The sequence below is a fragment of the Lemur catta genome, chromosome 12 (genome assembly GCF_020740605.2).
Source record: "Lemur catta isolate mLemCat1 chromosome 12, mLemCat1.pri, whole genome shotgun sequence".
Taxonomy (NCBI): Eukaryota; Metazoa; Chordata; class Mammalia; order Primates; family Lemuridae; genus Lemur; species Lemur catta.
In genome coordinates, this window is record NC_059139.1 from 52,296,000 (window position 1) to 52,320,215 (window position 24,216).

At 44.3% G+C, this 24,216-nt stretch overlaps 1 protein-coding gene across 1 annotated transcript in view; it reads left to right on the top strand.

Moving 5' to 3' along the window:
• The window catches only part of RASGRF2 (Ras protein specific guanine nucleotide releasing factor 2), a 217,034-nt gene that overhangs the window by 170,276 nt on the left and 22,542 nt on the right, over positions 1 to 24,216 (top strand). The window contains exon 19 of the mRNA XM_045565878.1: positions 8,249 to 8,355. Within this exon, the coding sequence (XP_045421834.1) occupies positions 8,249 to 8,355 (107 nt within the window). The remainder of the gene's footprint in view (positions 1 to 8,248; positions 8,356 to 24,216) is intronic.

Consider the following 24,216-nt stretch of genomic DNA (forward strand, 5'->3'; position numbering starts at 1 on the left):
AATGACATCACGTGACTCTGAATCAAACAGGATCTGAATCTAGAACTATCTCCAGATATATGAAACAGAATTCACTTATTACTCTAAGACAGTTGGAGTTGAGTTTTCTGTCCCTTATAACAAAAGATTGCTAACTGATATTCCATTAAAATGGAAGCAGTTGAACATGCCAGTACATCACTGCACCAGGTGTGCTACCCTATCCAGACTAAAGTTCAGCTTCTGTTATGGTAACCATTATTCTAGATCATCTCTCAAGAAAGACTATGTCAATTCATAGACTCAGTGAACACTGTTGCCATGAACATGTTGCACAGCATATGTGCAAATCTCCTGCTTGTCTGCATTGACCTGTGTTTTCAATTTATTAGATGTGTGACCTCAAGAAGTTACTTAACCTTTTCGTGTCCAGCAAAATATTCTAGATTTGGTTCCATGGGCAATAGGTAGATATTAGAAGTACTTTCACTGGAGCAGTAACAAGTTAAAGAGGTGTTTAGGAGGATTATTCTGGAAGGGATAGACATCTTGCTCATTTCCAGGGTTTTGAAGTTTACATTTTTAGTCTTTTACTTCTTTGAAGGCTATTTTCCTCCCTCTTTAGCAAATTCCATGAAAGCAGGGAGCATATCTATTTGTTCACCCAGCACCTACATAGTTAGTACCTGGAACGTAGTAGGTGCTCCACAGATATTGATTGAATAATTACCTTATGGATGGAGGAAGAATAGAAGGAGAGAGGGAATGGAGAAAGGAAAAATAAGAGACGATAGCTGTGACCCCTGTGTGGAGCACACAGACTTTGGACGGTGGCAAGAGAAGGAGAAGGGATAAACCTGACAGATGCTACCAGAAGTTAATAGCTTATTGACTGAATGGAAAAAACTAAGGAGAATGGAGAAGAGTAAGGTTTCCCGCCTAAGAGGCTGAAACCGTGGTTATCCCATGAAGTCGATGGGAAAGTTAGGATGGGGAGGAGTTGGAGGGAAAGAGGCATAAACTTGATTTGGGGGAATATTCTTATGAGTGGAGAATGTGTCAATATGGAAATGTCTTGCAGGAAGCTTGAAATAAGGGGCTGGAGGAAATATTGGAACTGGAGGTGTCAGGTTGGAGGGCATAGAAAAACCCTGAGAGGGGATTATGTCCCCAAGGGAGTGAGAACTGAATGGCGTCAGCTCGAGAAGAGAGGAGGCACCGAGAAATGAGGCAGAGCTGGACAGACTGGAGGACAGGGCGAAAGTGAGGAGAATGTTCCGTGACAGAGCAAGGAGAGAAAATGACAAGAGAAGCATTGACATATGTCAGTAAAGCACAGACTTACTTATCTAGGATTTCTGGGAAATTAATGCAGGCTGTTTCAATAAGTGCTAATTGTCTAAATCAGTCACTTTCAAACTTTTTTATTATAACCCTACTATAATAACATAATAGTAGGATGATTTCCAACTCTAAGAAATACATCTTATAATATAACCCAGGATACACACACACAGACATGTACAACTGAAACAGAAGTTTCCCTAATGAATACTTACCTTCACCGTGTACAATTCACTCAGACAGTTTTCATCTGTTTCATTTTTAAAATGCTGATCAAAACACATTAGATTGACTTTCATCCCCAGTAATATGTCATGGCTGGATGTTTAAAAAGCACTGATCTATATAATGGTCATGTAGAAAATGTAATGAGTTTGGGAAAGGAGCACAATGTTGAGGAAATTTAATTTCCAGTAAGGCAAGTAAAGATTTTAAAATCCATGACAGTATGAAGCATATCTATCTCTAAGGGTGCCATGCTTTCATACTTCACAATTTAGAAGAGAGATAGAATTAAAAGGAAAGCATTTACTTTCCCAAAATATCATACAAACACATGGCGTCTCTGCTTGTATCTGAAGTGTTGGTTTAAGAACTTTCAAGAGAAATTTAAGGCTTCAACTTTGGATGTTGGCGGAGGGTGTAATTAAGAGCACTCTGGCTTTGGGAATGGATGGACCTTAGCTCAAATCCTGGTTCTGACACTTACTAGCTCTGTGCCCTTTGCCAAGTTTCTTAACCTTTTTGATTTTCCGTTTCTTTGTCTGTAAATGAGGATAACAACGTTTACCCTACGTGATTGCTGTTATGGTTGAAGAAGCCGCGTTACTTACTGTACTATGCTTAGCACTTGGTAGGCATGGGACGAATGGCAATTATGATTGTCCATGGTGATGAGGGTTAAATTATAGACCATTTATAAAGCTCCTAGCACAGTGCCTGGCACAAAGCAGCAATAAATATTCACGACCTTTTCATGACCGCAACAAAGAGTAAAAGTAGAGCTGTAATCCAGTTCACAGAAGTATACAAAACAGTTATATGATTTTGTCTTACACAGAATTTTTTAGAAAAATATCTACTGGGTAAAGCAAAGTACATTGACAACATTGATGCTGTTGGTCAGATTGTGTCTCATTTGTATAAAATGAAAAATGATACATCACTGAAGTGGCATTATTCTTAATTCCCTCACCTATAGAACTATTAAAATGCTCACAATGCGTTCATTCATTAACCCTAAATTGATTAAGCACCTATGATGCCAGGGACTGGGGATAAAGACACGACACAAACCACTTTCTAGAAGTACAATTAAAGTAACCAATAGTTCATGTCCCCTCCACCAGGTAGCCCACCACCGTGGACCATTGATATCAATCTCTTTGCATTTTGTCTCTAACTGATTCTATTCTAACTTTCCTTACCAAGTCAGAAAGATGGCTTAAAGATCCTTTGTTGGCATTGATAATAGCCCTGTGACCACGTCTTGGTGATCTACTGTTGATGTTAAAATACTGCACCGTATTCAAGAATTCCTTTTCTTTTACAGTTTCTTCCTCAGGTTGCCTCAGGGTGGCCCTAACTGGACTAGCCCCTAATCTACCTGTGTGTAGTCTTATTTCCATGTCACCGTTATTTCTGCTTGCCGCTGACAAAGTAGACAGTGAAGTTGGCCGAGTATCACACCATTTGAAGAGCAAAATGAAAATTTCCCTTCTTTTCCTATTTTTCAACTCCCTTACCTTCCTCCCACTAGTTGCTGTATCTTCTGCTTCCGATAGCTTTCAAATAAATAGCCATCATGGCAATCTGGTGAAAGAATGGTCTTTATTAGATATATGGCATCTGCAGAAACTTTCAAATAGCTTTTATTGGGAGCGATGCAATTTTTGTTAAGAAAAATGTCTGCTGAGTGCCTGCTATGTGTGAAACTGACAAGTCCACAAAGAAAATCTCTTCATCAAGCAGTGTGGAGTCTAAGAAGAGAGATGGTTATAAAGGGTGGAATTGCTCACAGGGCGTCCGGGGGAAGGTCCATCAAGTTACACATCATTCTTAAATTCACATGTTTGGTGATTCAGTTCTTACCGTTTTTTTCAGATGGCTTGGTTTGCAAAAATTAGCCAGCTGACCAGTGCCTACAATGGAAAGAATATGCATAATTTGGAAGGTCAGGAATCTCAGGGTTAACAGACTTCCCACATAAGAGCACGGTTACTGAAAACAGTACAGATCTGATCAGCACAGATCAACCTTTTCATTTCCTTCCTGCAGGACCTTTTTCACTGCTTGATCAACACGTGGAGGTCTTTGGTCTTAGAGAGAAATATGCTCTCAATTCTATTCAAACCACTGGACAATTTAGACATGCCCTAAACCAGATATACGAGTCATCTATCTGGGGGCCATACCTGACCCTGATAGATCAAGTTTTATAAAAGGGGCTGCTGTGTACTCATTCACTGTGATTATCTTAACTGTGCTGTCACGTGTAAAGATGATCATGTGTTCTTGCTGTAATACAGACATCAAACTCCATGCCAACATGCTTCCAATCAGACATGCTCGTTGTTAGGTCCGGAGCTGAGAGAGAGACACATGAAGCCTCAGGTGTAGCAAAATGCTGTTTATTTTGAGCATCTGGGTGTAGATGTGTGGAGGCGGAAAAAGCATCCACCCTGAGGGAGAGGAAAGCCTTGGGTTTTATAGAGGGTTTTTCTGGGGGGAGTGAGTAACACCTGCAGAGACAGGGGAAGGGGGTAGCTTCATCCTTATCAGGGGTGATGTCGCTGCAGCTGTCTGTGGTTGAAGTTAGATTTATAACCTTGGACTCTTCAGACTCCTGTGGCTTTTGTTTCACGGTCCTCATGCTATTTTTTGGGTTCCCATTCTAAGTAAACTAACACTTGTCTCGCCATGTTTCACAGTCTATAAAGCTATGTGATCAGAGCAACAATTTTCCACAACTTGCCAGATTTCTTCCTGGCAAGCCACCGTCTAAATTGAGAGCTGCTTGGACAATATTTATTTCTGAATTTAAATAGGAATTTAAATTTCTGAATCGAAACATAAATGGCACAGCTAGTTGGTGGCCATAACCTTGTGGAAGCCATTCTGTCCTAGGATCCTACATCTACCCCCAAGGAGTCCTTGTGCCATTTTTTTGGAAAAGAGAGTAGCAAATATTTGTGGGGCTTTAAACATTTTTCACTTGTCTAGTATGACCAGCACAACCAAATTCTACATACACGAGGAGAATCTATTTTTCTAATCTCACACATCTGGACTACCTCCTGTGTGTCTAAACATAGGCTGTTGAGACTAGGACTATCTAACAGTTCTCCTGTCTGAAATTCTTGGTAGTGGTGGAGGGACTGGGTGGGGGGTGTCAGGTTCCCAATCCATGCATCTACCCTTCCTTGCTCATGTGGATGTCGAGTGTGTTTTGTAATTTTGGACTGTGAAGGGCTTTCTCAGTGGGGACCCAGTCCACGCTGAGGTTGAGTGTGTGTCCCTCTGGAGAGGTTTTGTGTGTGCTTTGGTTGGGGTCCCCAGGGTGATCTCTGGCCTAAGCCACTTTTTATTTTGACTTCTGATCTGGAGGGCAGATCACACAATAGTGGTTCAGTCTGAGCATGAGACCTCCATGAGGTGGGCTGTGGTCGTCAGTTCTCAGGGAGGCTGATTTTTCACCTGGCCCTAGTGCGATCCAGGCGGAGGCAGATAAGTATCTTAGTTGCCTGTACTTTCAAGGAGGAATTTTTTTCCTGGTCTACTCTTTCACCAAGGGCTGGTCCTTTGAGAGTTCCAGCTTTCTGGGAGAGTCTCAGTTCCCATCCTCCTACTCCCACTTCATGAAGCCCTGGGGCCCCTTCTGAACCTGACACCATGCTACTGGTCACCTCCCCTCCCTCAGGGCAGTGCAGAGGCTTGGCTCTTGCTTTCAGATCCCTGAACGTTCCTTACTTTCTTGAGAACTCAGCTATGCGTTTAGAAGGATATTTGTTACGTTTTACTCAGAATTTCTAAGTTTTTAATAATGAAAGAGTGTTTTCAAGATATTTTGTCTGCCAAGAGCACATCATCACCGTCATCTGAGAGAATTTAAATGTCTGCTGGTGGGTGGAATATGCCTGTCTATATTCAAATAGGAGTGAGAAGAAGGGGCCTCTGTCCTTTAGAAACTTACAGAATTTTTTTTATGTCTAGCTCACTCAGCTCCGAGAACTGCTCATTCAGTCATTTGCTCAATTATCCTTCCGTTGATATCTCATTCAGTAAATACTCAGTAAGTTCCTATTGTCAGGCTTTCATTCATTTCTTCAGCAAATATATATTGTGCACAGCGTCTGCTCCATGCCAGATAGGTGCTTGTGCTCAGCAAAAAACACACTAGCTCCTGTCTTCATGGGGGACACAGAAATTGGTCAGATAATCACATAAATAAGTATAAAACTGCAAATGCACAGAGTAAATGTGTATGGTGCTGTGAGATATGAGATGGCAGATTCGTCCAACTCAAGCTGGTAAAGGCTCGTTTGGAGAAGTGAAATTAGAAGCAAGAGTGGCTTTCACTGAGTGAAAGGGGAGTGATAATTGTTCCAGATATGGAGCAGTATGTGCAAAGGCCCTGGGGTGAGGATGAAGGACTAAACGAAGGGTGGTGAGATGGAAGAGGAAATAGAAAAAATATGATTCCAGAAAAGACTGAAAGGAGATAGGGCCAAACCATGTAATCTGTGTTAAGGAGTGTTGTATTTCTTGTAAGAGCCACCAAAGGGCTTTATTTATTTATTTATTTATTTATTTAGAGACAAGGTCTCACTCTGTCACCCAGGCTAGAGTGCAGTGATGTGATCATAGCTCACTGCAACTTTGAACTCCTGGGCTCAAATGATCCTCCTGCCTCAGCCTCCCAGGTAGCTAGGACTGCAGGTGTGCACCACCACACCTAGCTAATTTTTTTTTTTTTTTAGAGAGAGGGTCTCGGTATGTTGCCCAGCCTGGTCTTGAACTCCTGGCCTCAAGTGATCCTCCCATCTCAGCCTCCCAAAGTGCTGGGATTAGAGGTGTGAGCCACCGTGCCTGGCCCACTGAAGGGTTTTAAACACTGGAATGGCACATCCTAATTTTCTTTCCGAGACCTTAAAAGATCTTTCTGACTTCAGTGAGGAAAACAGATTTGACGAGGCAAGAATGAGAATGGAGACCAGTTGGGAGGCTACTGCAGTAGACCAGCTGAGAGTTGCTGGTCGCTCAACCCAGTTTTGGCTTTGTAGGTGGGAAGACATGGGCATATTTGAGATTTATTTAGCAGGTAAAATTATTAGGAAGCAGCAGAGAGATGGGATCGGAGTAATTCCAAAGTTTCAGGCTTACCTAACTAGATAGATGGTGGTATCTCTTTGCTAAGACAGGGGACACTAGAATGAGGCAAAGTTTGGTGGAAATGCCATGGGTTTGTCTTTTGGACGTACCAAGCTTGAGGTGTGTTTGAAACATCTTAGAGGAAAAGATCAAGAGGCAATTGGATATATGGGTCTGGTACTCAGAGAAGAGATCTGGGGATATAAACATATGAGTAATTTGCTTATAGGTAATCATTTAAGTGGTGGGCCTAGATGAGACTTCCTAGGAAGAGATTATAGATGATTCCTTGGCTGTATCCCTTGGGACATGGAGGTTACCGATGACCTTAATGGAAGCTGTTTTGGTGATGAGACAGAGTGAGAAGCTGAAAGTAGGATGGAGAGAGAGTGGGAGCTGAGGAGACGAAATCAGTGAGTAGAGACAAGTCTTTCAAGAAGTTTGCCAGTGAAGTTATATAAGGCCTTAATAAATTTTTAAAGGAAATATATCACTTAATTATGATTGGAAGGCAGAATCTATTAAAACAGGGAGTCAGTGGAAAAACATTGAAATGGTTTCTTGGTAATGAAAGAAAAGGTAGCCAAGACAGAGACATAGCCTGGCCCAGAGAGGACTCAAAGGCACCGAACCAATATTGAACTGTAATCATAGCTAACATTGATCACGCTTTCACTGCTCTGCCGGTGCCATTCTGAATGCTTCACGTGCAGTAAGAAACTGAATCCACAGCAATTCTGTGAGGTCGGTATACTCATCATCTAATAAGGGACATGAGGAAGCTGGTCACCAGCGAGGGAACCTAACTCGCCAGGGTGCAAAAACAGTGATTTGAACCCAGGCAGTCTGGCTGTAGAATCCATGTTTTTTTTTTTTTAAATTCTTTTATTTCATTTTTGATTAACAAATAATACTTGTATATATTACATATTTATGGGGTACAATGTGATGCTTTGATATATGTTTATACTGTATTTTGTTTAACAAATCCATTGCCTCACATACTTATTATTTTTGTGTGGTGAAAATATTTAAAATCTACTCTTTTAGTAGTTTTGAAAGACATTCTTAACCACTGTGCTATATTGCTTCTCAATATAGGTATGCACAATAAAGTATTTGTGTCATCCATGAACCAAGATATGGGCTCATCCATCTGCAAATATTGAAAATGTTATTGGTTATGTAACCACTTTGGGATAAATTAACGCTGACTCAAAGACATTTTTAAAATTCCTTGCTGGCTTTATATTATAGAACAAGACAGGCATACATGAACATGGAAGTGTCATTAGAGCAGCTTTAGCTTTAATTGTGTCCTTTAATAAATGTGTGCACATTATTAATTTAATTGCACCTGTAACTGCGTGTTGGACTAGCCGCTGGGGGTGTAATAGCAAGTGGAATTCACAACAGTCTGAAACCACTTGCACCTCTCTGCCGAAATGTGTCATCTGAGAATTGCATTAACCAACATCCAAGAATAGGTGACCTTTTTTCAGGTCCCTGGGGATTGGCTTTAACTACAACATGTTGTGTTTCTTTTCCTCCTAAGGGTTTAACAACACTGAGAGAACATGTGACAAAGAGTTTATTATACGGAGAACAGCCACCAACCGAGTACTGAACGTCCTCCGTCACTGGGTCTCAAAGCACGCACAGGTAATTCAGTGACCTCGTTCATTACTTGCAAGTATTTTTTAAAGTCGTTACACATGTAAAATACCTCCTGATTCTTTGGAGGTAAAAGTTTGAAACCTTGAAATTGGAACGTAGGAAGGGAGCAAATAAGATAGACACGCAGATCAAAGCAGACACACGCGTCTTGCCAACAGCCACTTTTTCAGATCTACAAATGACATGACACGGGGAAACAGGGCTCCTCTCCCCCTCGTCTTCTGAGGCAGCAGCACTACCTGTGAGCACTAGAGCCATGGTGGGGCCACCGTACTGTGCCACCCCGGAGCACCTTTCACAGGGTTTTCTCTGTAAGTGGAGTTGTGCTTGAGAGTCACCAGCTGCAGTGGTCCCCAACCCCCAGAGGTAAACAGCAAGTACCTGCTAGAGGTAAACATTAGGTGCCCCCCTGAGGTAAACAGCAGGTGCCCCCTGGAGTTAAACAATGCTTGGCAGCCAGAGACCCTCTGGTATCTTCTCATTCAAGAGATATTTTGCTTCATGCCTTTTGATGTTTTGGCTCCTAGTGCTGTTTTTAAATTGTGTCACACTGCCAGGACACCCACATGTTATCTATTTATGTGTTTTTTCGTGCAAGTTTGTAGAATTTATAGCCCTTTCACAAAACAAAGTCAGGCCCCATTTTGCCTCGCTGGTTCGTCGCGTGCACAGTGCTTTTCTCACCCACTGCCAAGTGACAGGCGGGCCCTCCTGGACCACGGCTGCAGGAGAGTTTTGGAGAGAGAGAATGGAGCCCTGCGTGGCTCGGATCAGAACGTGTGAAACATATAAAATTGTGGGCTAGCTAATGAGTATCGCACATTATATGAGAAAAAGAGAAGGTGCTCTTGGGTCTTTATTATATTCTCAGAGGCCATCACGGGGCTGCTGCATGGTCCTTGGTAATGACCACGTATTTGATAGGGTCACCACAAGGGCCAGCTCCCGAGATCCCAGTGGTAAGAGAATGTACTAATTAGGAAAAGTGGGATTTGGGCCTCTCCACCAGTAAGTCCATAAAACTTCTCAAATAAATAAAAGTGGGTCTTATGGGACTTGAATGCCAAAACTCATCCTTAGCTCGTTAGAAATGTTTAGTCTCTCCTCTCTGTAATCTCAGTGAGCTGCTGGGAAATGCATTTTGCCTCATCACGGATAAAGCACGATAAAGGGGTTTCTCCCCTGTCTAATTGTCCATCCCACTCCTCTCTGGTATTTTTCACCCAGCATCTTGACATCTAATTCCTGGGGCCCACAGTGGCTTCCGACACGCGCAGTAGCTTTGATAGAGGCTGAGCAGGTTCTCTTCCGCAGCCTCAGGGTGGCCACAGCCAGTTCATGCCAAGATGCGCCAGTGTGCCCCCGCTGGGTGTGCCTGGCCTCGGCCCCCCTCCTCGCTTCCAGATCCTCTCTCGGGAACCCTCCACTGGCTTCCCTGCAGACCTACTGCCTTTTCTCAGTCCCCCACACCCTCTTTTTCTAATTATCTCAAACAAGAATCTCTCCTAATTCATGGATAACTCTTAGCTAGAAAAGTACCATAAAGCAAAGGACAATATGCTGGGATTGTTTTATTTTTGCTAAGAGAACTCATAGATGGGGAGAGATTGGTGCATTGAGCCCCTCACTTACAATAAAGAGTTTTATGTAAGCTTTTGTCATCTGCATTGTGTGACAGCTCAGTTGTTCAGACAGACAGTTCAGATGCGTTGTGACCCAAATGACTTCAGCTGTGTTCACACATGAGCAAGAACTTCTGTCCCAGTTCTGAGGAGCGATCCCAGCTCCTGGGACTCTCTATGTGAGGGGCACACGTGAATGGTGTAAAGCGCTCAGGCGTTCGGTCTGTTCTTCTGCGGTGACCGTTGTATAAAGTACAGACCCCAGCCGTCTACTTCACTGATGTCCCCAAGGACATTCTCACCACAAACTCATTTGTCTTTTCCTACTTTCCCTGCATCTCTGAATGGCCTTTGGGGATCTGAGGTTGGTTTCTGAGGTCCTGGTGTAACCTCATCATGTGTAAATCCTATCACCTTCCTTCCCCAGCGAGTTCTCAGTCATCCTCTCTATGCAAGTGTATGACAGCGTGCAGGATGTTTCTGGTACATCTCCACTTATTGGCCATTGCTTTAGGGCTTTTTTTTCCTCCGGCTTGAGTGTCCAGGTTTCCTTCCTTCCCTTTACTGACTGGCTTCTGGCCCCCTGGTGGTCATTCAGCCTCCACAGTGGGCAGTCTAAGTAAGCCGGGCAGGCTCTCAGGGACAGGTTGGTAAACAGCTGAAATAGACAGAGCTGGTCTCAGCTTACGGTGCTGGGAACCACATCGTGTGGCCACTGCCTCCTCTCCCCGACCGTGGGCGTAGCGTGAGCCATCTCAGCTCAGGGGAGGTGTGAATGTGGTCCCTGACTCTGGGGACCTAAGAAAGTGAACCATTATGCTGCTTAAAGAATAAAAACCCATCTTGGTACCTTGATCCAAGTTTATCTAAAGGTCTTTGCTCTCCTAAGGCAGCATCCAGCTATAAGACGGGACTGCTGGTCTGAAAACCTACACTTATAGTCTGACTCTGCCAACCAACCCTCACCTTTATTATCATTGGTTTTCACATCATAAAATGAAGGGCTTGGAGAAGATGGTTTTTAATTATCTGATTCACTCTGTTGAGCCCACTTAAAGAAGAATGCAGTATTATTGTGGTAACCCGATTACTTTGAATCAGTAGCTTTTAAAAAATGAGTAGGGAGTTGTACTCATTTCAAAAATACAGCCAAGCATGGTGACAATTGCATTTTTTCTCACATGGCAAACTACCCAAGGACACCACTTCAATTTATGGAAACAGAAAAGCTACAGTGAAGGACCAAGATGTAGATTTGTCCCCGAATAATCTAGAGAATCAAGTCTACTGCAAATAGACATCATGTATTTATTTCTCATTTCTCATAAAGGGTAACTGATGTTGGCAGATACTACCCTGAACTTTATTCAGGAGAAATACAAAGTTGCAGAGGTATTGGGGATGGGGGTAGGATGGCAGGGTTCCAGAGAAATAAGAGTTCCCTAGGATATCACCTCCCAACTCTACCCTACATGGTGCTAGAATAGCCTTTCTTCTCCTGGAACCTTCTAGCCTTGTCTTTAGTTAATATTTGGTGAGGCTAGAATGTTCCATTTTGGAGGGTTCTAAAAGTCTTCATTTGTTGGTACATTCTGGCCTGATTGCTCCTCGTTTTACTATACCTCCTCACTCATTGTTGCCTGGTTAGTTGAAAGTGAAGCCACAGGACCGAGCTGGGTTTCTCCTTTATGCGCCTTGTGTGTGGATCAGCAGACGGTGCAGCAGCCCAGAGTCAGGGGGACCTGTGTGGGTTTCTTGTCTGTCTGTTTGTTTGTTTTAGACGCAGGGTCTCACTATGTTTAAGATCAGGCCAGTCTCAAACTCATGGGCTCAAGTTATCCTCCCGCCTCAGCCTCCCACAGTGCTGGGATTACTGGCATGAGCCACCGCGCCCAGTGTTCTTATTCCAGCCCTGCCACTGCTTGGGCCACTGCGCTGGTCTCTCAGCCTCTTTGGATGTTAGTTTCCTCTTCTGAAAATGAGAAAAACCATCCCTGCTCTAGCTCTCCCAAAGATGTGATGAAAATTAAAGGTTACAATATAGATGTGTGTGACTAGATCTCTTACATCTAAGGACAGGAGAGATGGGTATTTTATCTCTATGTGACTAGCCAGTAAAGTCCTTGCAGACAAGCTCATCTCATTCGTCTTTGTATCTCCTTTCACGTAGTTCTGTGACACTGGCCCCATGACACGGGCCCAGTAAATAGTTGTCAAATTGAGTTTATGTTTTAATGTTTCTGTTGTTCATTCCCTCCTGGAGGTCATTTTCTAGCCTTTAAAGTTTCCACAATCAGCCAAGACAGAGACTATAACCACTAATGAGCCGGAAATCAGGGCTGTGTGTGTAGACGATCTAAATAAAGGAAGTGTTTTCATTAGGTGCCCACATGCTTCTCGAGCATCTCCTGCTGGGAGGCCTTCTGTGTCATTTACACAATTCCCAGGTCCCTGCAGCTGTTGGAGCTGCAGAGCTTTTAACCAGATGCTTCTGGGATTGCTTTTATCTCCTGTGCACAGACAGGCGAGGGACTTGGAGGCCGACTAGAGACAATTCTGATCCACACTCAAGTCTCTGTCAAAGGCCTTGCATGTATAATCTATAGCAATTTCAGTTTTCCTGAATTATCTTACTGACCAACCGATTCTGAAGAGATACCTGTCCGTTTATTTGAGGGATTTCACAGCCCCTGCGATGACACTGATAAAGGAGCCTGCAGCTGTGCCCACAGGCTACAACTGGCATCATCAGACTCTGGGTCCTGTCTCAATGACAATGGCCGAGGATGAAACAATCACACATTTTCTTACTGTAGGCTTAGGGGAATGCTTTAAAAACATGAGATTGGACAAAAATGACCTACTTACATAAAACTCTCCTTCCCAAACGAGTTTATAGAGAGATCGTTGCTATTCCTTTTTCTATTTTCTCACCTCCTTGATTCATTCAATGAATAAGACCTGAGCACCAGTGCGTGCCAGGCACGAGAGTGGCTGTGAGAGTGAGCAGGGTCCCTCTGGTCTCCGCCTCAAGGAGCTTCCAGTCCCCGGGCAGAGATACCCACTATGAGCCGTGTACTCGGTGCAACTGCGTGTGTGTCAGGCTGTTAGATCTGGTTCTTCTGATCGTCTCAGGCCCCCGGGCGGAGGACCAGCGGCACAGGAGGAGGTACAGCAGGCAGCAGAAGCCCGTATATCCATAAGGGAGCTACTGGGCCACTGAGGCAAGACACGCTGAGAGCTCGTGAAACCAGTCGTGCCAGCAACTGTGATCGCCCACCTGTGGGAAACTGAGGCAGGACAGGGAGGGTGATTTCCAGAGTTGTCAGTGTACATTCTCTGCCACCATGAGGAAGGGGAGGACAGGCTTCCTTTTCACGTCAAGCCACATGAGAGACACTTCAAGGACACCCCCCAGCTGGCCTCCCCTGTGTGAAGGAGAAAGGTGCTTGCCCGGCAACGTGAAGAGAGGCAGGTGCACTGGGAGTGAGCGGCATCCATGAGCGCTCTCCTGAACAAGGTGGACCCGTGGGGTCCCATCCGGGCAGCTGCATCCTGCCCAAGAAGACTGCTGGAGGGGTGGTGTGAGCCCCATACACAGCGTCCGGGGAAGGTGTACTACTGGCAGCCTGGGCCTCAGGCAGTTGAAAGTGACTCACGGGAGGACAGACATTGCCTGGGCCAGGGGAGCTGTCCTCAGGTCTCCAGCAGAGAGCTCTGCAAAACCCCACCAAGGTGCCCACAAGAGGAAGAGCTAGCCACTGTGCACCTGCCACATCCAGAAAGAGCCAGGGCCCGGCTCCCACTGTACCATCACCTCAAACTACATCCTTTTCCCCAGACCTGAGCTGCAGGACCCAAAGCAACAGCAAGCACGTGGGGGAGGTGGTGGAGAGGGCAGAAGGGGCCCCCGTGCAGGCTGCCACGCTGGAAGCAGGCCAGGCCAGGGCAGGAGAAAGACTGAACCGAAGCTTTGATTAATGTACTGGACTGGATGTTTGGGTTGTTAAAATGAGACCATTCTTGTAACTAAAAGGTGCTGGAAGACTTGGGTGCCTGCCCAGAACTCCATGCAGGGCGACCCACACAGCAGTGTCCTGGAACTGGCAAGAAGCAGCAATGCTGTTTGATGATTTCATCCTTGTTTACGATACGGGAAGTGAAGGATCTCTTGGGAGAGCAGTTTCACAGAATCTGTCAAAATAGCTCAGATATTGTATTTCTAACTTGCTTAGATCCTCGTACATCCATTTTATGGTGAACAAAGAGATGTGTATTTAGCTGATAATGAAGAACTCTTGAGTTTATACTTCAGTTTACATGCTTTTGTGGGTTTTATTGAGATACTACATACTTCATATAAAGGACACTCAAGTGCGCAGCTCAATGACTTTCTACGGTCTGCATACCCACATAGCTACTACCCAGATCAGCATCTGGAACATTTCCAGCACCTGAGAGGGCCCCTCCCAGTCGATGCCCTTCTTCCTGAGCATTGCCCAGTGTTCTATTAGTTTTAGTATTATTCTTATTGACATTATGCACTTTTTATATATTCAGAATAAAATCCTGTATCTGCCAATAATACTCATTTCCCCAGTTTGTTCTTTTACTTGTAGCTTTGCTTATGATACTTTTTACGTATATACACCCTTTTCCCATCATAAAAAGGTTTTATGTATACTTTGTCCTATAAACATATAAGCACACACATACTCTGTTAGTCTTTTGTTAAAATATATATTCCATAACATTTTCTGAATGCAATTACCAAATAAGTGTAGTCTAAGGCACAAGACAAGAATTCGTAGCTATTGCAGTGCTACTCTGTAGTCGCTCATGGCAGCTGGGTCTATATCTGCAGGCATCACAGTGAGAGTTGAACCCAGGCCCAGGCTGTCTGTGCAGCACCGGTGTCAAAGCCAGAGTGGACGTTGGAACCCTGTAGGAGACGCGGTGGGGCTGCACAGTTGGGGTGATCTGGGCTGAGCACCCTGCTCTGGCATTTGTTGGCTGTGCTCTGAGCAAGCGATTTAGCTCCTCCGGGGCTCCATTTCTTCATCTGTAAAAATGGGGAGAATTCCACTTCTTCCTCCTGGCGATCGTGAAGATTACACGAGGTAGAACAGAGGAGCCGTTACAGGTGGGTGCCCCGGGTAGAGGTGGCCCTTGTGAAGGTGGTGTCTGGCCAAACCTTGACCTTCAGGCAGGCAAATGCTGTTGCCCTCACCGGACCAGTGAGCCAAGTGAGTGTCAGAGGGGTTCAGCGGCACTGCCCAGGTACATGTTCTGTACTCTTGTGTCCAGCACAGTGGCCTCTGGCCACATGGCGCTAACACCGATCACCTGCAATGTAGCTAGCATGGCTGAAAAACTGACGTCTTAATGTTATTTAATTTAACTAAATCTAAATAGCCACATGTGACTGACTAATGGTTGCAGTATTAACAGCACAGTTCTAGACCTCTCAAACCCACAGCAGGGAAACAGACCCGGCTCCCAAAAGCCCCCTGAAACAGGGCCCTGATGGGGTGAGCCTGCTGACGGGGGTGCCTATGTTAGGTTTATGGAGAGGGAAGCCAAACCTGTATGGAACGTCGGTGGTGGGGTTCTAGATCTCAAAGAGAAGACAGGGGCTTTTTCCTAGTAAGGAAACAAACCAGTGAGCATCCTTCTGTCCTGCAGCCCCAGGCCACGGACCCACTGAGCTGGAAAGGTGGGTGCCGGCGTGGGGGCCTCTACGTAGTGTGTTCAAGGATCTCAGGGATCAGATTTTCCCAAAATGTTTTACACATACATTTCTGTTTGTTATTTTGACAGATGACAGGGACCCCTTTTTAATTTTTTTATTTCTTGCCATCGCTTAGCAAAACACAAAATTCAGCATCAAATTAGAGCACTAAGTTCAGATGTATTCTTTGTTCCAAATCTGAAATGGAGGCTGGGCCAGGACAAGCACAGTACAGAATTTTTGGTGTGGGTGGAGAATGAGAGGTGTAAGAAACAGTCAGCTACTAAGCAGGCAGCTCCTGTCACCTCTCCTGACAGCTCCAGGCCTGCTGCCAGCTCTTCCCCTCCTTGTCCAGCCCTGCTCCAGCTAGCTGGCCAGGGGGTACTTTTCCGTCCACACTCCCTGCCCAGTCACTGCCCTTGAGCACTGACTGGATCTTCTCTTCTACTTGCAAGACAGTCCCAGCGTGTGGAGGCCTGACCTTGGAGCTCTTGCAGGGGGAAGAATGCCTCTGTGGGCAGCAGCGCTTTCTGCTGTCTGGGGGTGCTTCCCGTCCCAGGTCTCCTGAAGATGCTCAAGGTGTTACAAACCCCTTTCCCCAAGTCTTCACCACCACAGGATGAAGAGACTTCCAGGGGAGATGTGTCCCGAGTCCCCTGAGTGAGGAGGAAGCATTGGATTCCATAGAAATAATCTGGGAGCCTTTAACCAGGCATGGTGGCATGTGCCTCTAGTCCCAGCTACTTGGGAGGCTGAGGCAGGAGGATCACTTGAGCCCAGGAGTTTGAGGTTCTGTGAGCTATGATGATAGTACTGAACTCTAGCTGGGGTGACAGAAAAACCCTGTCTCTCCCCCCAAAATAAACAAACAAACAAATACTGTTCTAGGAGCCAGCCTGAGGTTTGGTATTGTTTAATTACCATATGGGCACAGGGTCTCTTATAGGTGACTTGAGAACGTAATTCTTAGAAGGTCATTCTCTCTGTGAGAATGTATTCTGAATGACAGACTCCCAATTAAAATTAAAAAATTACCAGCCTGAGCAAGAGCGAGACCCCGTCTCTACTAAAAATAGAAAGAAATTATCTGGCCAACTAAAAATATATATAGAAAAAATTAGCCGGGCATGGTGGCGCATGCCTGTAGTCCCAGCTACTTGGGAGGCTGAGGCAGGAGGATCACTTGAGCCCAGGAGTTTGAGGTTGCTGTGAGCTAGGCTGACGCCACGGCACTCTAGCCTGGGCAACAGAGCAAGACTCTGTCTCAAAAAAAAAAAAAAAAAAAAATTAGCAAATACTATCTTATTTACTATGTATCAGACACTGTCCTAAGCAGTTTTCGAATATTGTTGTTTATTCCTTACTGTGCCCTTTTGAGGGAGGGAAGGTAGATATTGTTATTACCCCTGTTTACAGATGGAGCAATGGAAGCTCAGACAGATGAAATCGTTTCCCTGAGATTACACAATGGCAAATGGCAGTGCCAGGTTTCACACCTGTGTGGCTACACAGTCCTTGCTCAGAACCCCTAATCTCACAGCCACGCCATTTTGACGGCCAACCCCTGAGACACGGACAGCTCAACATGTGAAATGAAAAAACCCACCTCTGACTCAGAACAGAGAGAATGCCACGTGTTAACACTGCCAATGCTTTCCCCTTTATTTCTAAACCTTTCCATAGGAAAGTGACTTTTGTCCCGGACTCTATTTTGTGTTGCCCAAACGAAGGATTTGTACGTGCTAAAGACAGTGTGTGTGTGGGGGGGCACTGCGTCCCTTCTGACGACCACTGCAGTGCCTCCCCTGTTCAGACGGTGACAGCAGTCGCCTGTGCAAGCCTCCTCCTGGCCTGCAGGAGGCGCAGTGAGAGCTGTCCATGGTGCAAGGGCCAGGAAACTCCCCCTGTTCTTAGGGCATTGAGACCTTAGACATCCCCACCCTGACAGGTGGATTAGATGCTGCCCCACTGCTCAGGGACCCAAAGTACCGCTGAGGCTCCTAGGGCCTGTCCCCAGCCAGTGGGAGCCGATGGGGATACCAGGAACAAGGAGATACAATCTAGTGTCAGTGTGAGATGCTGGCAGCCATGAAATATTTTTTTAATGACAAATTAGTTGTCTACTGCTTCAAACTTGCAAACAGCTTTAGACAAACACCCGGTTGCAGGATAATCAATGGCCTGTATACTTTTTATGTTAGTCTCACCCTTGTTAATCGATGCCCATTCCCTTCCAGCTGTCCACACCACTTTCTGTCACCCTCTGCCTGTCTCAGCTAAGAGATCCCAGACATCCACCAGCTACACACCAGTGTTTGTTCACAAACTCACATTTCCCATGGGAGCAGCCAAGATGAAATATAGAATGATGTGTTTAATTTAATTAGTCCAGCCACTTCAGGTCCTTTTGGCCCCTTCTGATTTCCTGGGCACATGGGCTGATGTTTTCTCCACCCCTACAGTGCTAGAGCTGCGGCATTGCTTCCCTGGCCTTTGTGCTCTCCTTCTCCTCTCAGGAAAGACGCCCTGGGCGTCACAGTTCACTTTAGGTCTCCAGAGATTCCTGGGTCAAGAAGGACTCCTGTGAGGACAGAAATCCAGAAACCTGAACACGAGTCTGGATTCCAATGTTAGCTAGTTTCCTCATCGTAAAATTGGCAAAATGATCTGTGTGGAGCTCTAATGCACAAATGAATTATTTGTCGTACTGCTCCGGAAAATACAAAACATAAGAACCTAGTATCTAATAGGTATGGATTTTCTTCCTTTCTTTCTTTTTCTTTTCTTTAAACCCTAAAGATAGATTTTTATTCTCTCACTCTTCTTCTCTGGTCCAGGGAAACAACCAACCAAGTATGAAAATCCTAGTTCCTTTCACTACTTACCAAAGTTTTTTCTTATCTTTTATACATCCCCATTGTTGTCTTTTAAACTCTCCTTATGGAGAGACATTTACATCAGGATTTATTATGTCAGTGTGAACTAGATTTAAGCTTTTAGGAGGCTTCAGTATCTTCAATAGAATTTATTTTCAGTTTCCATTACTTGCCAAGACACAAATTTAGTTTTCCCTGTAGAACTAGTGGGGTTCTTTAACCTTTTGTGGATGGGTTTCATTGACAGAGAAATCACCGAGAAGCACCACATGGGATTTTATGTACATGAACAGCTTATCTCTGTCGTAAGAGCTTTCTGATGCAAGTGCCATGTTGGGGGGTGCTTATTTTTCCTAATTTGCATTCCCCACTCTCATAATCACTCCTGGATCTCGGAAGCATTTCTGGAGACCATGGCATGCAGCTGAGTCCTCAGTGTAGGGAATGATGGCCAGTGACATCATCTAGTCCTCATTGGATCTGGCTGGGCCTGGATCCGTGCTTTCCGTCATTTTAGAGCTGCCTCAGGATACCAGTAGCTGACTTAATACTCATGCATCTGCTGGTTCATTCAGGTTCCATGCTTTTGCCCCACTTGTTGCCCTTCTCCGTGTAGTCCTCTCCTCTCCACTCTGCCCCCAGATGTCACTAACCTGTAGCTTCCAATCTCTTTGCATAAAGTCTCTCCTTGGATGAATGTCAAAGCTGCTACTTCTACCACGTTCCTCTAACTCTGAATGCATCTTCTCCATGGGGAAGGAATGATGTACATTTCCCTACTAGCTTTCTTCATCAGTCTTTTTCCCTTTTATGGATCAGAGTAGGGAGAAAAAAAGTATAACTAATAGACTACTTTCTAGTACTTTCCTAAGGCTTATATTAGACTTAAAGATAATTTTGTTGGCAGGTGACATTATTTAACTAAGAAAGTTTTAAACATCAAGCTTGAAGCAGGCCCTCTCAGACTTTTCTTTTCCCCTCTAGTCTTTGTCATCGTCTTGAAAGCTAAAATCCATATAAATTAACCACCTATCTAGAAATCTAATGGAAAATACAGCTTTTGGAAAAATTCTCTCTCTCTCTTTTTTTTTTTTTTTTTTTTGATAAATGCTTTTTAACCTGACTGATTCCCTTTCGAGGCTTAAAGATGTAAGCCTGGGAGCTATCTGATTTCAGGGTTGTGGGTAGTATTTAAAAATTCCTATAACCACAGCTGTTCCAAACCAGAGGCTGAATTTTATCAAGTCATTCAAACGCAGAGTCATTTGTTAGAAAATGATCGAATAAATGGTTTTCTGGATTTTTTCCCCCTTCTCACTGAATTGGTGTCATTCATTGCCATTTGCCTCTTCCCAGTTATTTTGGTTCTAACATATCTTCCACATTTTGCACTGTGCCTTCCCCTAGTATCCTCCCACTTTACATCTGCTAAACTAATTCCCCAAACCTCCAGTTTAAGAATTAGGTAGCATATTACCACTTGTCTCAAAGTCAAGTACCCTCCGCACAGACCTTTGTCCATTCATTCAACAAAAATTCAGGGGCTTACCAGAAACTTTGTAAGCACTGTGCTTACCTGACTTGGGGCTTAATTATCTCCAGGTTTTACTACCTGAAATATAAGTTCCTAGATGATAGCCAGGTACACATTTCCTGTATATCCTGTTCCTCTTTGAAGATTCAAGAAGCTGATGAGTAAGTAATTAATGACTCATACGTGTTGAGCATGTACTATGGCATTGCTTTGCAGAGTTTAATTCCAAACTTATTGCCCTTTTTTATGTTTTTCAATTAGAATGTTCTTTTTCATTGTGTGAACAATGAGGCTTTTAAAATATTTTTGTAGTTATGCAACAGGAAATGCTGGAAAACCCTGCCCTTTCACTTTTCCAGAGAGAAGCCCTGATTCAGAGTCATTGTTGCCCAGAGGTGGCGTGGACACAGGCAGGCCGGGGATGGTGGCCGGTGGGCAAAGGGAGCGGTGCTATACAGGGTGCCCCACCCCAGCTTTTAGCCAGCACAATCTCCCCTGGAATAGAGCTTCAACATTGGAGTTCTGAATAAAGTTTCCTCTCCTCAGAACACTTGAAAACCACACTGGTTTAGAGGCCTGTTATCTCTAGTTCATTCAAATGAGGAATCAGAGGTGTGTGTTCCGGACCTGCCACTGCTGATCTACACACATCTTGAGATGATCACTCAGCATCTTTGCCTCAGTTTTCCCGTTTGCAAAATGGCCCAGTCTAAATCTATACCACAATTTAAATTAAATTTTTCACCTTGTGAAGTCAAAGAAGACAGAAAACAGTAGCATGCTTTTCATTTCTCAAAAATCATTAAGTCAAACCCTAGTCTCTTATTTTTGAGCCTAACACATCCTGAGGCCTTCCTTTATGAGCTCTTTGTTCCAGGTTTTAAAAGTATTTGTATGGTTCTAATACACTCTGCAGTATTTCCACTTTCCTTTTAAAATCTCTGGCCACTGTTAGGAATACACTGTACTGATTACAATGAGAAAATTACTCTCATAATTCTCTTTATCTTCAAACTTTGTTTATTGAGTCAGACTTTCCCAATGTCCTAGAGTTCCCTTGGCCTCATGTAGTAAATTACTAATTATTACCCTGTTCTCCTGAAAGAATGAATGTAACTTCCAAAATTCCTAAGCTGTCAATAGGGATTAGTTTTCAAGTGCTAGAGAATCTGATTTATTGCTTCACAGATTATTTTTCTGTCGTATGATCTAGTCTTATTAATGCAAACTGGTTTGTTCAGACTGGAAACCAGAGCCTCGAGATCCCTGTCTCAAATAGTACAGGTGGGAAGTAGTTCCAGGTGCAGCGACTGCTTCACATTTCAGCCCCGCCTTCCCCAAGCCAGCCAGCACTAATCCACTGATCGCTGCTTTTCCTCAAGAGGCTGTGCGGTGCAGCGGTTAAAAACTCGGGCTTTAGCCAAGACTGCCTGGGTCCAAGTCCTGGGTCTGCTGCCACTTGCTACCTGTGTGACTTTGGATGAGATACTTAACTTCTTTGTACCTTGACTTCCCCAAATGTCACGTGTGAATAATGATAGTGACTATGTTGTAGGATTTCCACTGAGGATTAAATTAGGTAATAAAGTGGCGAAAATATTACCTAGCGTGGGGCAACCTCTGGCTAAGTCTTAGTTATGACTGTAATTGCTTCAGTTGTTTACCAACCTAGGGAAAATCATATATGATTTGCTAATCATGTCTGAGTCAATAAAATCTTGGTAAAATAGCCTCCTCTCACAGTAGCTTATCTCTCTAGGAGGATTCATTCTAACATCATCACTTGACAATGTTTTGCTCCTAAGCATTTGCTCGTTCCACACTCCATTGCTTGACAGTTTTGTCGCGCTCTCCGCTGCAGGTGTCGCCTCTTTGAGGTGGTTCCCAGACCCGCATCCCAGGGTGGTTTCTTTGTTCCCATCCTGTCTTCTCATTCCCGCTTCGCGAATTGGAAAACAAAAACTACACTAAATACTGCTGCTGCGGCAACTTCAGTGACTATGTCAGGGTGTCTTGGGGGCCTCAGCTTCACGCACCTGGCGCGTGGGGCTTTGCGTGGTAACCTTCGCGGGCAGCGTCTCTGCCCGGGGCTCTGCCTGCCCTGCAGCCCGCGGGGCCCGCCGGGTCCCGGCCCGAGGCGGCTGCAGACGCGAGTTGCGGCCGACCCCGGAGCGCCATCTCGTGGGCGCCTGGCGCGCTGCCTCCGGGAAGGCGCCCCGTGGCGCCTGTGCCGCCCAGCGTTCTCTCTGCCGGTTTCAGGGCTTGGGGAAACGCAGCCAAAAATGACGTTCTGGATAGTGACAAAATGGCTGTCGCCCAGACTTCTTGTGAATAACTGAGCTCTGGATTTTAATAGGGCAAGTATCTTTTTGCTGCCTTAGATTTCTTTTTTATTCAGTTGCAGCTACTATATTTTTAACAGGGATTGTGGAACGATCAATTCTGTATTTTACATGCATTTGTAAAGAATGAAATTACACATTCTAGGCAGTACATCAGCAGATTCCGATTTTTGTTTTTTTTACTTTTTGAGCTTTTATTTATTTGCTTATTATTTATTTATTTTTTAATAAACGTAGGCAGTGCTACTCAAAATGTGGTCCCTGGACCAGCAGCGTGGCATCATGTGGGACTTGTTAGAAACCCAGAATCTCAGTCCCCATTCCCGACCGGTGGTTGCGGAATCTGCGTTTTAGTGGAGCCCCGAGTGAGTCCTGTGCACAGGACAGTTGGCGAAGGGAAGATATAAAGGACTCTGGAGTCAGGCAGGAGTCAGGCGGAAGGCCTGTGTTCTTGTCTCAGCCTGTCCCGTCACATCTCTCCAGCCTCGGTGGCCCATGTGTGAAGGGAGATCACGAGATCACGCCTCCTGTCTTGTCTGCTGCCAGGTCAACTGAGGAAGAACAAAAATTATATACAACAGATTACTTTAGACCTTGTAAAAACCCATACTAATGTAAGCAAAAATTGTGAGTGAAAATTCTTCCATGTCACACTCAGCTATCAGAGAGTCCGATTTATATCAGCAGCAGCACAGAGAATATTCAACTGTAACTGTCCGTCATGCTTCAAATAGTGTCTCTGCTGGTTTCATTAAGTCTTTCAAAGGTCCTTCTCAAGCCAGTCTTCCCAGAGCTCAGAATAATAAAATTACATTCTGCTTTCCTTAACAAGACCGTTCACACACGTGCTGTCCTGGGGCCCACAGGTGAGCCCAGTATGGGGCACAGTAAGTGCTCGGTGATGCTTGCTAATTAAACCACTAATTAATCCTCAACAAGGCCCAAACAGTAGCCGGATGTCCTTCACACTAATCGCGCCGTTTATGATAATCAGATTATTTGCATCATTAGAGAGCTGACATAGCTACACGAGGACTCGGTTGTCTCACTAATATATATCAAATATTCATTAAGGAAATAGACTCCTGGTGGCTGAGAAATTCTTTGGTGGTGCACACAGATTAAAGTAGGTGAGACGATTATCATTACCTGTTTATAAACGGCATTCCCTTTACCTTGAAATAAGGGAGGGTATGGAACAAAGGAAAACAAAAAACACCAGCAAAATATTACTCTCTTCTGCTTGGAAACATTTTAAAAGAAAAATTAATAGTGAGAATATTAATTGTTGGACAATAAGTAGGTGAAATTTTAGGAAAATATATCATCTGAAGCCCTAAGATTAATAAGACATTAACATCTGTGTGACTCCTGGGTCCAGTGGCTCTTGTTCCCAAAGAAATGGTGCTATTGTCAAACAGTGAAAAGTGAAATATTGAGAATAAGCTACTACACCATTTGCCACCAAACTGAGGTGCAAAAATACTCAAGTTAGGTTAGACTTCTGCATTGTCTAAAATTTGTGAAATAATGAACTTAAAAAAAAATTTTTTTTACTAAATGTAGGAAAATTTTGCTGTTTTCTTTTTATCTGATTCATTGCAATTAGCAACCTTCTCTCTAATCCATTAAAACAATTCAGAATGTCAGTGTTTCAAAATTACTTTCCTTAAAGTTAAAGTGTGTTATAATATGTCACTTTATGTGGGGAAAGTAAACACTCATGCCAGCACATAAGAAG